At 45.1% G+C, this 17303-nt stretch overlaps 2 protein-coding genes across 2 annotated transcripts; both read left to right on the top strand.

The window, feature by feature from the left end:
• Positions 1 to 6146: 6146 nt before the first annotated feature.
• Positions 6147 to 7047, top strand: LOC118585211 (loricrin-like). Its single transcript, XM_036189452.1, has one exon. The coding sequence runs from the start codon at positions 6147 to 6149 to the stop codon at positions 6798 to 6800; it is 654 nt and encodes a 217-aa protein (XP_036045345.1). The 3' UTR covers positions 6801 to 7047.
• A 3212-nt stretch (positions 7048 to 10259) lies between these two features.
• Positions 10260 to 10568, top strand: Crct1 (cysteine rich C-terminal 1). Its single transcript, XM_036190165.1, has one exon. The coding sequence runs from the start codon at positions 10260 to 10262 to the stop codon at positions 10566 to 10568; it is 309 nt and encodes a 102-aa protein (XP_036046058.1).
• The last annotated feature ends 6735 nt before the right edge of the window (positions 10569 to 17303 follow it).

Below are 17303 nucleotides of genomic sequence, written 5' to 3'. Positions count from 1 at the left end.
AGTCCAGGGCTAGGTTACATGAATTATCATCAGGTTCTGGCACCAACACTGCTCTTCTTGGTCCTCACACTCCTCTCTCCAGGTCTCTTTCTTGCAGCATTGAGGTTGTCTTCAGCAGGTGTTCCTAGGGTGTGTGCTGCATTTTAGCTCCATATTCTGGTACTCAACAAAAGGGCAACACACTAGAGGTCAGCTAGGCAGGGAGAGGGGTTCTGACCATGAGCGGCATGCTGTGGGTAACAACTCCACCCTTGTATTTCCAGTGGCATGCATGCTGTCTTGTGCTAACAGATACGCCAAACAAAAACTGAGTAGAATCTCAAATGCTAGTCTGGTGGGGACTTCTCTAACTTTTTTGATTGGTGCAGTATTTGTATGCTAACTTAAAAATTAAATAAATAAATTTATTAATAAATCAATTGAATAAATAAAGATCAGAAAACACAACTTAAGCAAAATAAAATAAAATAAGATGCATGTGATTTTCCACTCTGAAATAGTTACTGTTGGCATCTTGATATAGCTCCATTTAGTGTAAATGCACTTATATATTATACAGACATATTTAAAGTCTAAAACAAATAGAACAAATAGTGTAATATTTAAACTATTGTAACTCGCTGTACATGACACTTGTTTAATTCACCTTGCCTGGGTTTTGTTCTCTATCCTTCAGAGTCTGTTCCCATTACAGTTCAGTGGGAACTCTCCACTGGATTGTTGACTCTTAGGATTCCTAGTGGGTGATGGTTGAGGGTACCATCCTGCCACCTCACTGCCTACCCCTGCCTGGCTTTCTGTAGGTTCTCAGTGTGATTTGAGATAACTATATATGTGTATGTATGTATGTGTGTGTGTGTGTGTGTGTGTGTGTGTGTGTGTGTGTGTGTGTATAATCCCAGCTATTCCTCTAACAATGGCAAATAAGGACACAGCTATGTACAGTTGTGAGAGTCAGCTGAGCTCCCCAGAAGTGTCACCTGCTGGACACTGGAGCCTTTGCAGCTGCCTTGGTGCACTCGGTCCCTGTGCAGCCAGCCCCTCCCCACTGCACCTGAGTATGCCACCTCATCCCCAGCTGGGAAAACAAGATGCCCCAGTACATGAGCTCCCTTGAACCTCGCTGGCTATTTTTGTTCTTTCTGGCTGCCTGCCTCATGTATTTATTTATTCTCCAAGAGGAGGGAATCCTCCTTTCTCCAGTTACTCATTCTAGAGGATCCTGGGGGCATTCCTGCCTCAGGCTCCAGCTGTGGGAATGTTCCTCACAGAGAAGATAGACCACAGCTGGCTATGAGCATCCCAGAGATCAAGGACCAGGCACACACTGCCGGGCTGAGCTGGACTGGCTTAGGGCCTGGAGGTGGGGCTTTCTCAGGAAGCACTCATGCATACACCTGGGTCTCCAAGAAGGTGTGAGTCAGCCTCTGGTGCCCCTGCTTTTGTCCATGTCTCATTCATTTATCAGAGACAGCAGTGTCCAAGAAGGAAGGAAATAGAGTTTGTAGCTCCATAGTAGAACTTCTAGAGGCCCTTCTACCCAGGTATCCATTTAGCTGTGGCAAGAGGAAAGCTCTCTGTGTATTCCAGTTTCTAGAGGTAGTCCACATTCTTTGATTATGGACCCTTCCTACATTTCTGCCTCATTCCAACACCCACTTCCCTTGTCGTATCCTCTGTCTCTGACTCCCATGCTCTTGCTTGCTTCTTAGGGGGACCCTCATAATGACATTAGGCCCATCTATGTAATCCAAAAAGGTCTTCCCATCTCATGACCCTTAACTTAGTCAAATGTGCCAAGTCCCTTTTGCTATAAGGTTTGAGGAGGTCCCCATTCCTCAAACTCCATTTGAGGGTTTGAAGAATGGGGGTGGGTGGGCATCACTGGCTATCAGATTCTATACTAAGGCAATCAAAAGTACTGAAAATAAGACAGACATGATCACCTTTACAATGGCAGAGCCTGGATCAGCATGTGGAGGGTGAGAATAACATTGTGACCAGCCCCTGCTCCCTAGAATCAGTTCCTAGGGCAGGATTGGCACAGAGGAACACAGAGAAAGAGAAGCCAGAGGACAGGCTTTCCAGGACCACCCTCCATATCTGCTCAAGAATGGAAGTGTTCATACAGCGGGATGGGACTGTCTAGTTTTGTTCATCCTTTGCCACCTCCTGTTCAGGCGTCCAGATTGTTCTTCCACTTCTGCTTCTTCCAGCTTTCCTCCAGGAAGAAGGTGTTCTTGTCAGGCCCACCTTTGAATCTCATTGATGGCACTAATCTCTTGTGAGTTAGATGTAGTGATAAGTCAGGTGTGGGCAAGGCTGGACTTCTGGGCTACAGAGGAGTCATTACAGCGGTGCTGCCCCGGGGAGGCACCCTGGGGCCTGCCAGATGGCACCTCCCTGGCAATGCCTGACAATCCTTTTCAGACAGAGACTTCATTCTTAGTTGTTGAAGGGAGTAGAGGTCACAATGACTTTTCAAGACATGCAATGCAGGCCATGAGTCACCATAGTTATTACTATTTTCACTCCAACTTCGATAGCCATGTTTAGTTAGATGCAAATTCCAGGCATCTCCAGGGGTTGTTTCGAGGATTTCCTTTGGATTCCATTTTGCCCCCCCCCCCAGTACCATGTTCAAGTCTCTTTATACACAAGGAAAACTATTTGTATTGACCTATGTTCTTCCTCTAATATACTTAAAACCACATCTAGGTTGCCTAAAATATGAAGTACAGTATAAAGGCTGTGTATATCACACTGCACTGGTTCAGGAATAGTGATTCAAAGGAAATTTTCCAAAGAGATATTTCTCCCCCGCCCCAGATGTTTTCAAATGGCAGCTGTAGAACCCACACATTTAGAGGGATGACTATTTATAATATAACTCTTGTTAGAAAAAAAAATCACATAAAGGACTAACTTTTCATCTAGGAGGCAGAGTGCTGTGATGGTGGCACAGTTGATAGTTGGGTTCAAAGTTCAACTCCATCTCCAACCTTGTATGAATCAGTGGAAGCCTCTTCCCATCTCCCAGTCTGAGTTTTCTTTTGATCTAAACCAATGATTCTCGGACCTGATTAGAACCACCCTGTGAGCTCTTGTAGAATGCTGTGGTCTCTAGAGTTGAGAATCACCATCTATGAATGGCAGTCAACATCCTACCCAGATAGTCTGTCATTCCAAGAATTGTGTGGAAGTTGTTAAAAGAAATCTTAGTCCTGGTTTGTTGGAGGCATCTGTCCTCTCTTCTGAATGGCAAATTCAACCTCATGAATAAATAAAAATCGAGCATCTACTGCTGACAAAATACCAGGTTAGGTCACTCAGAGATTTCTGAACTCAAAGACCTTACATCCAAATAATGGTAAGCTGATTGGCATTGTCCTTTTAAACTTCTCCATACTCATGTATTAAATCATATATCATGATTCCTTTTGCCTCTATTGAGCTTTTTTTTGTTGTTTTTCCTAGAAATTGAGCTGTCTTCTGCATTTTCTCATATTTCTCAGCAGGGGGTGGTGGTGGTTCTCGCCCAGACCTAGCAACTGAAGCAGCCTCTCTGGTTCCCTACCTTGTAGCAAGCCTTTAAGCCTGACCTGTCCCCTGTGTTATGAACTTCAGAAGTAGGATGATGTTGGGTTTCATTTCTTAGTATTTATCAAGTACTCCTCATATACGCTAGTTAGTATTCTAAGAGGTTTGTGAACGTTAGTCACTTACTCTGCAAATGACCCTGGGAGACAAATGAGGACAGTGAGGAAGAGAGCTAAACTAGCTTGTTCCAGGTCACTCTGCTGGTAAGTGAGGAGCTGAGACCTCGAACGTGGAGCCTGTCTTAGAACTTAATGCCGCCTACCACATGGACAGACTCCATGCTGTCTGTGAAATGATCTCCTGGCCTTCACACTTCAAATGGAGTGCATGAGGGAATGTTCCCAGTAAAACATTAATTGAAAATTTAATAGGAAAGCCCCTTACATAAATAATATGATGACAACTATGAAAAATCAACGCAAAACACAACTCGCTAAAAATGACAAATAGTAAATTAAAGGAAGGAGAAAAGTGAAATATTTGGGGGTGGAATTGCAAGTGGATTTATTTTCATCAGTATGATCTCTATATAATCTCATCGGTCACTGATGTAAACACTCTTAATCTTTTGTTCTCAGAAAACACACTCAACATCACAGCTGTTGTGTTATGTGCTAGGCATTATTCCAAGAGCTTAATGTCTCAGTCTGCAAATGGCCCTTAGAGATAAACATTCTTTCTTCATCTCATATAGTTTTGGTGTTAAAAGAAGGCAGATCACTAATTTGATATTGAGAATATACCTACTTATAGAAGTAATGGGATCTATAATGATCTGATTATTTTTACTTCTGAAATTCCATTGTTTTTCATCAATTTTTATATTTTAAACTGATACATAAAAACATAGGTATCGATGGCTGTCATTTGGCACGTCAGCTCATCAATGCAGTTTATTTCTAAAGTTATACTTTATACTCACAGGTCTAGCTCTGCTCTGAGACCTTTACTCAGATTGCCTTACTCAGTGGGCTAGGAACTGTTATTAGCCTGATTTTACAGAGGCGAAAAAGCAAGTTGCTTGAGAATGCATGGGTGGAGAGAGCAAAGCTGGAAACTGGTCCTGGAATATGGGTTATGACTGATCCATGGCGCTTCTCACAACAGCCCACATATCCAGGCACGGACCTTAGACACAACTGTTCTCTCAGTCTTCAGTTCTCCCAAGGTACCATTCACTATGAACTTGATACTTACTGAGCACTCTCCCAGATCAATAAATGTTGTCTTTCCTGGGGTTTTAATCTAACCATGGAATATTCTTTGTAGGGAAATAAGTTTTGTATTTCATCATAGGTGCTCAAAAGCTTGCACCATCCCTCAGCCCCCTTCTCTACCTAAGGTCATTCATGAAAAAGGATTTCTCAGCTTTTCCCTTTGGGATGACCACCGCTGAAGGTCCACTTCTGGCAACCTCAGCTGAGTTGTCTCCTCTTGCCCACCCTCTGTATACACCTGGTCCTTCTACCTCTGGTCAGCCTGAGGTGTATTCTTTAGGACAATTTGTGGAAAGACAGAGCCTTCAACAACTTTTAAACACTTGAAGGTATCTGTCAGTGCAAATGTTCATGGACATTTTTGGTATGTCAAATTCAGACAAGGAGAGAATCCCAACTACCACATCATCTGCACTAGACCTTCCTGAAATAGCATCATCAGAATATCCAGCATTCTTGGTCAAGAACACGGCACCATCTAAGAATGAAAAGAGCCATATTAGTTCATTGGCTCCAGCCAAGAATTCTTGTTCTTATCTAAAATCACCATTTAATCCCCATTTGGGTAATATCCTCGTCCATTTCCTATTCTAAAGAACAAACCGATCTTATCTTTACCCTTTGAGGCCTAGAATTGGACTGGCTCAGCTCAGGAAATAGGAAGCATAGCAGAGCTGCTTGTGAGATTGACGGATGGGTGCTTTATGTAGTGTGCAATGTCCCATCACCATCCTACAGGTTTGCAATTCTCAGAGGCTCTTTCTGTGCATTAATACCTCAGATGCTTATAGAGGGAGGAATTGGGTCCTTGGGATGCAAGGGGAGGAAGTCATCCATACCCCTCATGAAAGATGCTATCAATATCCCACACATTGGGAATCTCAGGTCAGAGCAGAACTATATAAAAGGCAAGAGCTTCTGATAGCACCTCAGACCACTACTTCCTGAGCAATCTGTTCCAGTACCTGAGCCAGGTAGAACATCTCCCAGGCCAGAGAGACTCTGGTGCTGGTTTTCTGGTCAGAAAGGGGCTCTGGGTGGAGCTGAGGGCAATCTTGAAGACAAACAGGGGATGAAGAGGGTTTGGAGGGAAGGGTCCATCTGGAAAGAGAAGGTAACGGAAGGCTGTGATTAGTACCTTTTTGACCTTCGAATGAATTCATTTGAAAAGATGAAATGCCTATATTGGGATCATTTGTATTTTTTATTTTGGAAATGAATTTAGGTGATTGGGTTTTAAAAGCTCTAATCATCATAGAGGTAAAATATTGGGCTTGTTGAACTTAAAATTTCTGCATCATCTTTCAGTTTTATCCAGCCTCTTGTGAGATGTCCTGCCAGCAAAGCCAGCAACAGTGCCCACCTCCTCCTCCCAAGTGCAAAGCCCCTAAGTGTCCCCCTGTTTCTTCCTGTTGTGGCTCCAGTTCTGGGGGCTGCTGCAGCTCTGGGGGTGGCAGCTGCTGCCTGAGTCACCACAAGCCCCGATTCTCTCTCCGTCGCCGACGTCACAGCTCTGGATGCTGCAGCAGTGGTGGCGGCGGCGGCAGCAGCTGCTGTGGTAGTAGCTGTGGCAGCAGCTGCTGTGGAAGCAGCGGCGGCGGCGGCAGCAGTTGCTGTGGAAGCAGCAGCAGCAGCGGCGGCGGCAGCAGTTGCTGTGGAAGCAGCAGCTGCTGTGGAAGCAGCAGCTGCTGTGGAAGCAGCAGCGGCGGCGGCGGCGGCAGCAGTTGCTGTGGAAGCAGCAGCTGCTGTGGAAGCAGCAGCGGCGGCGGCGGCGGCAGCAATTGCTGTGGAAGCAGCAGCTGCTGTGGAAGCAGCAGCGGCGGCGGCGGCGGCAGCAGTTGCTGTGGAAGCAGCAGCAGCAGCAGCGGCGGCGGCGGCGGCAGCAGTTGCTGTGGAAGCAGCGGCGGCGGCGGTGGCAGCAGCAGCAGTAGCAGCAGCCAGCAGTCTAGGGGCTCTAGCTGTTGCCCTGGAGGTTGCTGCTGACCTGGAAAAGAGGATCGCAAAGAGCAGCGCTGATGGAAGACCTGCCAGCCAGAGTGTCTCCTCTTCTCTGGCTATTTTGCAGACACACTTCTGCAACTCTCTCTGTGCCCTTTTTTTCATCCCCCACAAAGCTCGTCTACTGTGAGGTCTTATGGTCTCACCTCTGAGATTCATTGGCTTTGCTTTTTTTCCTCTCAGACACAACAGTCTGGGAATGAGATGTTGAAAATCAGCTCTGCAGCGCTTTTCTGGGTGACAATAAAGCTTTGATTCCCGATGTCATGGCCTCCCAATGCTGTTCTGTTTTAGCCCTTCCATTCCCCACCTTCCACATCAAGCCATATTCCCTCTCTTTATCTAAAGTGCATATTTTGGCACTGAATCCATTTAAAAACTCTGGAAAACAACATTAACTTGGTGTTCTGAATTTGGGAACATCAAGCTTGAAAATAAGAATCATTTCTAAGACTGGTGCCCCTTAGCAATCTGCACAATGAGGACGGGGATGAGACGCCAGGCACTACCCAGAAAAGCTCCATTCTGAGAGGGTGTCCTTCAAAAGTGAGCTGCCATTTGGAAAAATTTACCTCTTAATCATGGAGAATAAGATTGCCCAAAGTGCTCATTGTGGGCTCTAGTGTAGACACACTGCTTCCTGATGACTATTAGTGGACATACAGGAGACTTGAGTGGGGAGCACTTCTAGAGGAGTAAGCTGATGAGATGGGTGTGAAATGCTGGAGCTCATTTTTCTTGGACTCTAGAATTTTAGGTTTGGGTATGACTAGAGAACAAAGACATCATCTCAGCCAAACACCCAGAGATTATCCCCACATGGTAGTGGTTGTGGTAGTGCTGGTGGTATGGGAAATGGTGGTGGTGGTGGTGGTGGTGATGGTGGTGGTAGGGGTGGTGGTGGTGATGCTGCTGGTGGTGGTGGTGATGGTGGTGGTGGTGGTGGTGGTGGTGGTGGTGGTGGTGTGTGTATACATGTGTGTGCAACAGAGTCAAGGATACTTCAGCCACTGAGCTTGGGTAGTGATGTAATATCCCTTTGGGATTGAGATTGTGATTGTTTTTCTCAGAAGATACTAAAAATATTTATGATAGAAGAGATATCTGCAAGTCAACTTTCCAGTACAAGATAAGCAGCTACCCCCTCCTTTGATATGAGTTAACAGTGATGCATAAACTTGGTGTAAGAGGTCCATTCAGTCAGTAGCGACCTGATCTCTCTTCATATTGATTCCTATCACCCTGTTTTTTCCTTCACCTTTTGCATAGTTTTCTAGAGGAGAACCGCGTCTACCTTATTACTTCATCACTTCCTTCTCTTTTCTAACATTGATCTCATTTCTTGGAATGTCTCACCTCTCCTCGCAGAGAGGTGCTCTACTATGTACAGTAGGCAACCTGTTAGTCAGGCTCTAAAGCCACGGCAAATGAAACGGGTATCGTCTATGACTTGTCTTTCCTTGTCTGTTTCCTCATGACACACCTAGCAATGCACCCCAAAGCCTGTCTCTCACTCTTAACCCCTGAATTCTTTGTCTTAGACCCTCATACGTCTCACACTCACAGTTGTTGTGACCAGGTAGTTGCAGTGGCTGAAAAAGGCTCTTCAGAGGCAGTTGACCCCCAAAGTTTAAAAAATCAGCTAATCAAAAGCAACAATTAATGTGGAAACTCACAAGCCGTCCTCTCTTTTATTCTCCTCCTCTTTCTTCTTTGCTCTTTTATTTTGTCCCTTTCTTTTTCTTTTTCCTCTTTGACAGTAGTGCCAGGGGAATTCTATCCTCGAGGAAGATGAGATCAGAGAGAGGAGGTCCATGAGCTCACTTGCTATTTTACAATAGGCCCACACCCCGCACCCATTTTTGTCGGAGATCCACCGGGGTTGCACTATGGGAATATGGTAAAGTGACTTCTTTTGGTCTTAATGATCCCTTAACCTTGCCTGGGTTTCTCTTTTGGTCAACAGTGACAGGAAGAAACCACCACTGGGATTCCTTCCCCACCATCTTCTTCATTCAACTATCTCTAGAAGCATCTAGACAAACCCACAGGGTTTATCACATAGCCTGCAGCGTGTCGTGTAAGACTAGACAAGAACCAAGGGCCATAGAGATGCAAATAAGACAATAAACGATAAGGTGCAAATAAGACAATAAATGAATGGTGTGTGAGAAAGTGGAAGGGTGCATGTGTTCTCTTCCCCTCATAACATGGTGTGTGTGTGTGTGTGTGTGTGTGTGTGTGTGTGTGTGTGTGTGTAGTGTTTAAGCAAGCAGACAGGACCCCAGACCTCTCTTCTTTTGAGCCTCAGGCCTTCTCTGAGCACATACACAGCCCTCCCAGCTATGGACAGTGTCCTGTTTGGAAAGTAAACACACACGGCAATCCTGGCACCTCTGTGAAGTGACTTGGATATCCACGTGCACCACCTACAGTGCTATCTGAGTGATGAATGCCTCTGGGATGTAAGTGTCAGCTGAGCACCTCTGTTGAGAAATGGGCCCCTCCCAAGTACCTGGAAGTGTTGGAATCTTATAAAAGGTTCTCTGGCCATACACTGTTCAGTCTTCTGCCTAGCAGTTGGCAAGTTCCAGTTGGAGAACTGAGTGAGTCTTCCCGTGGAGCCAAGGTCTAGTAAGTATCTAAGCAAGATCTGGGGAAGGACGCTGGGAAGAGTGAAAAACAGAAGGGAGGAGGTAGGACACAGCCAGAATGTAGCTGTGGGAAGACAGCCCTGGAATTGAGCTTCTAGTGGGCCAGCCTTTCATGTTGCCTAGGAAGATACAAAAGCCTGGCATGGAGCTGACTTTTGAAAGGTTTTCTAGTCTGTAAACGAGCTGTGACTAGAACCCAGGTTTTTAGGTTCCCTGGTTATATATTATTGTTCTCTGCCATGACTAGCCTTTTCCTTATAACGCGAAGAACAGGCAAGAAAGATTGTGCAGGGTATGCTTTTGTGTTTTCCAAGTTTCTATACCGAAGAGGAGATGGGAACACAGGTGGTTGCTGGGTGTTTTCTGAGGGATGCAATGGTTATACAACATTAATGGAGATTATCACTTAGAAGGCTGTGTGGTCCAAATACATTGGGGCAAGAGTTAAGAGAAGATTTTTGATTGATTCATGCAGATACATTGCAGCCATATCCTCATTTTCCACCATGGAGACCTTGGATGGTCCTTATGCCAGTTAGGGAAATTGCTTTGATCCTTCGCATATTCTGTTTCCTGTTTTGTGCCTCTGTCACCAGAAGCACCAGTTTGGGGTTTGTTTGTTTTTTTTGCTTCCCTTCTTTTCTTTTCTTTCTCGCACCCCTCTTGCCCCCAGCCGGACTGAATTGTCTTTGACTCAAATGTCGAAAATTCTGACTTCCGCTATTGGAAAGAAAAGGCGGGCTTTTTGAAAGGTTATCTTTCTTTCAGATTCGCCTTGACAAACGCCGCGATGTCTCAGCAGGGCGCCAAAGGCTTTGCCAAAGGGTCTTCCCAGGGCTCCGCCCCCTGCTCCGCCCCCTGCTCCGCCCCGACGCCCGCCCCCGCTCCCTCCTCCTCCTGCTGTAGCCGCGGCTGCTGCGGGGGCGGCGGTTGTGGCTGCGGCGGTGACTCCGGCTGCTGTGGCTCCAGTTCCACCGGCTGCTGCTGCTTTCCCAGGAGGCGCCGCCGGCAGCGCACTAGCGGCTGCTGCTGCGGAGGAAGCCAAAGGTCTCAACGCTCCTGCAACAACCAGAGCTCAGGCTGCTGCGGTGGCTGCTGAGAGCCCGCAGAGCTGCGTCCAAGCAGCAGGCAACCTACAGCGACCCCTCTGCTCCTCCCACCCTGTCCTCCATAGTAGTAACAGGCGGGACCGGTCTCGGAGTTTGGTCCCCTTAAAGCTAACTGCCCTTGGATGTTCAGAAACCTCACGCTCTTCTCAGCCCTGTCCCCTCATGCTGAATTTCTTCCCAGGGAATACAAGTCAGGGGTGGGACCTCAGACCATGCTAAGGGCAGTGGCTTGTGCACATTAGTGTTCAAATAGATCTACTGATTTGATTGTCCTCTGAAGACGTCATAATAAAGCTTCTACCTCCTGTGAACGCTTCTTTTCCTATTTATTCCTTTATCCGTGCCTTCATTTTTATTTTATTGTCCTGTATACTGTCCCTCAAAGGCTCAGGCCTGAAGAATACACCGACTGCTCTGCGTAGTCTAAGGAGCCTTATCTACCTCGTATAATGACTCTCTGAGGTGGGCTCTGCTGTGACTGTTTTACCTAAGGGAAACTAACGTTTACGCTCAGAGTCACTTCCGTATTCCTGAAAGACTAGAGGATTCAGAGATCATTCCCCTAATTGCTCTGCTTAGCTTGGTCTGCCTAAGTGGTAAAATCTTTGTGTTCCTCCCCAGAAGAGGCCCCTTTCTTGTCCTCCATCCCCAACTCCTCCTCCCTCCACTTAGCATTTTCCCACCAGGCTCGGGGAGCTGAGGGATTCTGCTTGGGATTGGCAACTTCTAGAGCTTTGAGTTCAGTCCTGCTGAAACTTCTTTCTCTTCTTCCATTTTTCCCTTCCCCCCTTCTTCTCTACTTTCCTTCTTCCCTTCTTTCCTATCCCTTCCCCTCCTCTCCTTTCCCTTCTCCATCTCCCTCCTCACAACACTGTAGTTTTCTTCTTTGGTGGAAGACCACTGACCTTCGCTTGCTGGGTGAGAAAATTATCTGCGCCTACCAGGAGCCTGGGACTCGCCCTCTTTAAGGTCTGATCTATGCAGCTGAGGCATGACCAGAAACTATAGGTCTCCCCTGGCTGTGGCAGATGGAGTGAACCACACTAGCATAGGAAGCCCTGCGAGCATAGACTTTACTATTCATTTTAGGTAAGACCCCTTGTCTAGTGTCTTTTAGGTTCAGAAGGGATGGTATAATAATGGTAAAAATAATAGCACAAAAATAGCTCACGTGGTTGAACACTAATTTTGTTCCAGACACAAGGTATAGCACAGAATGGGTGTGTGTTTATATATACTTAACTCTTAGTAACCTCAAAAATAGCTTTTAATTTCCCAGAGACTTCAGGGAATTGGCACAAGGTTTCACAGCCAGTGACAGTCCTAGGTCCCTGACAGTGAATGATGGAAATGAGACTAAAATTGAGATCTAGAGCCATCAAAGTCCATGGAATCCACCTTGTGCATGCTCTACTGAAATCTTGGAAACTACCACCACCCAGAAGAAGGGACACTTGGGCTTGTGTGGACACACCCAGGCTCTTATGAAATTGTAGCTTGACTGCTCTGCATCAGTGACCCAATGACTGTTGAGCTCTGTGGTGGCATCTGCCCAGCAACCAGCTGCGGAAGGTATTTGCTCAGAGGCAAAGTCATGAGTTCACCCTTGGTTCAGTCATGCTGTTTAAAGCTGACTCCAGATGACATCCCATGTTGGGGAAGCTACAAAGGACAGTCCTACTTTGCCTCTCATTTCCGGCTCTGAGATTCTGTGATTCCCAAGAGGTAGTGTGTTGTATGTACTGTTTGCAAATAGATGATGTCACTGAAGACCTGCCTCCTGCATACCAGTCAGTGATGTGTAGTGAAGCAACAGGCTTCTCGACTTGTTGGACAGCAAGGCAGGAAGGGTAGGTTTGCCTGACTCAGAACATACTGGAAAGCTGGTGTGAGGACAGAGAATACAAGGACTGAGTTTTGGGAGACATGTGAGTCAGTAGGAGTACATGGCCTTGAACGTGGGTGCATTGATGTCCATTAAATGACCAACTGTGAGATGGCTGCCTCTCTAGTTTCCACATCTATGAAATCCAGATATGTGGGAGATGTGCAAGAAAACACATGGTTATGGGTTCTTCCTTTCCAGGCAAGCTGAGGCTTCAGGTACATAAGGTGTTCTTCCAGTCATATTGGCACTTGAACATTGTCTTCACTAGAAAAGAAACCTAGAATTCCAGCTTCCTGTATACAGGTTTGCTACAAAGATCAGTCCTTCACTGTGAACTTGGCATTCTTTCATTCACAACATAAAACTCTACTGCAAACCAAGTGTTCCCAGTTTCTTGGAAAGAAAACTAAAGCACAGAGCTATCCTAAGATGGCATGGCACTGCTTCTAATCAGAGGACAAAGTTTTGAACAGAGTGTTTCTAATTTCAAAATCATCATTATGGACACCATTTTTTTTTTTACTATGCACTTCTGAGAAGAAGAGAAACCTTGTATAGAAGTAAGAGAAAGAACCCAAGGAATTATTGGCATTAGAAATACATCTCTGAGAACATATACTCAGAGGAGAGAGGAGAGGCCAAATCACAGGTGGCTTCAAATGTCAATTCTTAGAGTTTAACAATGTTGTGTTTGTGGCATAGAAAAATGGCTCTTAAAGGAGAATTCAGAAAGACAGAAGTTGACCTACAGAACATCTACAGCAATGGTAAGGGTGCTCTAGAAACCTGGAAAGATTATGTTAATAGGCAGCTACGGTGACCCAGGCTTGAGATAGAAATCTGAACCTGGCATTGGGCAAGAAGGAAATGACAGATGGGAAAAGCATTTGCCCAGAGGAAAGAATAGAAAAACTGGGTACAGCATTGGGGCTTTGGGAGATGAACCAACTGAGGTGGCATTGGGAATTTGTGCCTGGTCACTAGGAAATGACAGTAACACTGACAGAAAAGTGGGGAAAGAAAGAACATGTGGGGCTGGAGAGATGGCTCAGAGGTTAAGAACACTGGCTGTTCTTCCAGGGGTCCTGAGTTCAATTCCCAGCACCCACATGGTGGTTCACAACCATCTGTAATGAGATCTGGCGCCCTCTTCTGGCCTGCAGGGATACATGCAAACAGAACACTGTATACGTAATAAGTAAATAAATCTTGAAGAAGAAGAAGAAGAAGAAGAAGAAGAAGAAGAAGAAGAAGAAGAAGAAGAAGAAGAAGAAGAAGAAGAAGAAGAAGAAGAAGAAGAAGAAGAAGAAGAAGAAGAAAGAAGAAGGAAAAGAAAAAAAAAAAAAACATGTGAAGGAGGAAGAGGGCAAGTTGCCTCCATGATGTGCTGGGTTGGAAAAGCTGCCAGAGCATGACCACAAGTCAGTGATGTGGGGCTGGAAATGCAGATAATTTCTGAAAATTGACTTAACAATATCTAGATAAAGAGGAGTAGACTCTGTGGTGGTGGGATCTCAATCCTTGGCAATGGATGTGGTTTCACTTCTGCAATGAAAGTTATGAAGTAAAACAAAAACAGATCTATCTGGTCTGTCTTACTCAACACAGAAAGCCTATGTAAAAATAGAAAATTGTACACTGGAGATGCCTGATCACTATGCACTGGATTAATGACCAGGCAAAACAGAAGCCCAAGAGGTGAGTTGAGGGGACTGGGCAGGAAGGAAGAAGCTGAATTCTGAAACAAAGATGAAGTCAGTAAACTCAACGCAGGTTTTGCCTGGGCAGCTCTTCAGTCTGGGAAATCCAGGCTGAAGGGAAGCAGGGCAGAGCAAGATTGTTCTTTTCCATTGCCTGCTCAGTCTTCCCACCGACTAAGCATTAGACAGAATGAGAAGTTCCATGTGAGGGGCAGCAGTTCCTCCTCAATTTGGTAGAACAGGTTAAACAGGCAAATTGGTATCACAGTGAGTAAGAGAAAACAATCCTCTCTGCTGTGGAAGACGATGCAGCAGATTCGAATGATTTGGCTCTGATAAATCTGAACCGTGTCAGCTTGCCTCAAGATGAAGTCCAGTCAGCCCTAGAAAGGCGGTATCACCTCCTCTTTTATAAATACTGACCAGGATGAGGACAATGGCTTCTAATCTATCTTATTCAGTGATGCACCTTGTTAAGAATGTTGTTAGAGGGACCAGGGAGAAAAGAGGAATTGAGTTCAAATCCCTAACACCTTTGTAAAAGAAAACAAAAAGCAAAACCTGGGCGTGGCTATGCATGCCTGTAACCCCAGCACTGGTGAGCAAGAGACAGGCAGATCCTAGGAGAGCTTGCTGGCCAGCTAGCCTAGGTGAAATGGTAAGCTCCCCGCTCCCAAGGCAGTAAGAAGAAAGCAACAGGGGAAGACATCTTATGACATCTAGCTCTGGCCTTCACATTCATGCATGGACTCACACATACACACACTCATGTGTGTACCACACATACATCACAGCACCCACACGCAGAGAGACCGTGTGCATTGGTTTTATTGTCAATGATGTATCTGTGTCAGCTCTGCTTATTTGTGAACTGAATTTGTAGTGTTAAAAGGTCATTTTTTTCTTGCTTTTTCCCTAAAGACCTTTTTTTTTTTTTTCCCTTACCAGTTTGAAGTAATTCTATGTACCAGAAAGCTAGAAGGAATTATCCTGTACTTTCTGTTCCATTCACTTACAGGATTTTCTGTTCGTCACTGTAATCTTTCATTCATTAAAAGCTGATTGATTGCTCACCACACTCATGGCTCTTTTATGATGCCAAAATGTCTTAAGGAGAGAGTCCAACACAATGTAGTGTGATAAGGGCTTGAAGCCATCACATGAAATCAGCACTACACAGAGGTGACAGTTCACACTGGTAATGACAAAAAAGCATTGTTTGGACGTAATGCTGAATGTTGTGTTGATCAAGCTGAGAACGCAGAAAAAAAAAAAAAAAAACATTGAAGTTAAAATAAATGACACCAAGGGTCAGTGCAGTGAGATGAATATGTGACTCATAGCAAAACCATTTTGCATAGATGGACTTCGAGGAGGTCAGAGAAGTGAGATTATACATATATATAGCTGGTCAGGGAACAGATGAGGCAGACCCTTAAGTGGTTTCCTAAAGCATCTGGAGCTTTATCCTACAGGCATGGTGGATCGTGGCATTTTAAAATATAATATTTTTATTTATTTATTTAGAGTGTCTCATATGTATACAGAATTTTGATCATAACTTGTCACCATTCCCCTTGTCTCCACTTCCCCTGGGCCTCATCCTCCACACATCCCCCACCTAACTTCATGTACCTTTTTTATTTTGTGAATAACGCACTGAGGGTAATTTGTGCAGTTCATATGAGTATAGGTGTGTGGCATCCACTGGGATATGAACAACCTGCCAGCTGCTGTACTTTCAAAGGAAAAGGAACTTTCCTCCCTCAGCAGCCATCAATTGCCACCTAGCTCCTCAACTAGGGGTGGGGCCTTACGACCCTTCCTATGTTAATGCTGGAATTCTGACTGCCTTGATGGTGTGCAGGTGACCACAGCTGTTCTGAGCTTACAAGGCATTTAAAAACTGTTAGATCTCTCTGCTCTTTTTGAACATATTGAAAATGCCTTACTTTAAGGAGCCAGAGCACCAACATCGTCTCTTGCTACTACTGGTCTTTTTTTTAGTGTCTTCTCCAAATTCCCAAGTGTCATCCACAGTTCACTATTCCTTACCATACTGAACTCCCCTGAATAATTCTCATCCCACCAACCATTATGCAATATCATATCATTCCAGTCACCAGAGCATCTCTCAAGCTCTACATCCCATACACTTTCCTCATTCTCAGGGTCTTATAGGCCTCAGTCAGGCACTGCCCACTTCTGATCAAAGTTTACCTTTCCATTCTGGACTCTGCTCTTCTATCAATTTTCTCATTCACTGGTTCACACACTCTCTCTCTCTCCTTCCTAGTTTCTCTTTTAAGTCTGAGTATTATACCCAAAGTTCTGATTTTTTTCTTTCTATGGAACATCTCAATCATTCATTTATTCACATATGGCATCATGACATCAGGTGTCTGTCTCATCCACTCTCTACCTTTTATTTTGAGACTGGACCTCTCACCAAACCTGAGACTCAACAGTTTGACTAGACAGGCTGACCAGAAATCTCCAGGAATCCACGTGTCTCTACATGCCGGTGCTGGGGTTACAGATTTATGCTGCACCTGGCTGGAGAGCTGAACTCACATCCTCATGGCTGTGAAGCATCCCCCCCCCCACCAGCCCCTGCTGCGGAATCTTAGACACTGGCCTTCATATTTGTTTTGTGTTTGCACAGGCTGCTTTTTCTTCTTCAGTAATTGTTCTTCTGCCATTTCTTTCCTATTTTGTATCATCATCACCATCACCATCAAGACAATGAGCAGAGAATTTGGAAGTAAATCGTCCAGGCAAGTCACCTATCATGTGACACCAGAAGGGTCTAGTGTTGGGTAGATATCTTAATCTAAGCCAAGTTTTGGTGGAAACAAGCCATCCACAGAGAGGTTGGAGTTCTGTATAGTATTTCTTACTAGCCTTTTATGCATTATTGCATAAGGTAAAAAACTAAGAAGTAAAGTATAGAGTATAAAGGTCACTTCTCTCTGGAGCAGTACAATGAATCTGAGAGTACTTCAGCTCTGAGCATTCTCTCCTTGTCTTCCATTTTGTGGTTGTCTGTCACCAAAGCGTTGTCCTAAGGCCCTCCGAGTAGTCATCACTGTTTCTGCTGCCTTTTTACTGTCAGTGCTTGTTATTCTATCAAGATT

The sequence above is a fragment of the Onychomys torridus genome, chromosome 6 (genome assembly GCF_903995425.1).
Source record: "Onychomys torridus chromosome 6, mOncTor1.1, whole genome shotgun sequence".
Lineage (NCBI taxonomy): Eukaryota > Metazoa > Chordata > Mammalia > Rodentia > Cricetidae > Onychomys > Onychomys torridus.
Note: the sequence above shows the minus strand (reverse complement) of the source record. Positions and strands in the feature narration are given on the sequence as shown.

What these genes read in the sequence shown, in the direction of transcription:
- Crct1 (XM_036190165.1), top strand. Translation starts at nt 10,260, where the DNA reads ATGTCTCAGCAGGGCGCCAAAGGCTTTGCCAAAGGGTCTTCCCAGGGC.
- LOC118585211 (XM_036189452.1), top strand. Translation starts at nt 6,147, where the DNA reads ATGTCCTGCCAGCAAAGCCAGCAACAGTGCCCACCTCCTCCTCCCAAG.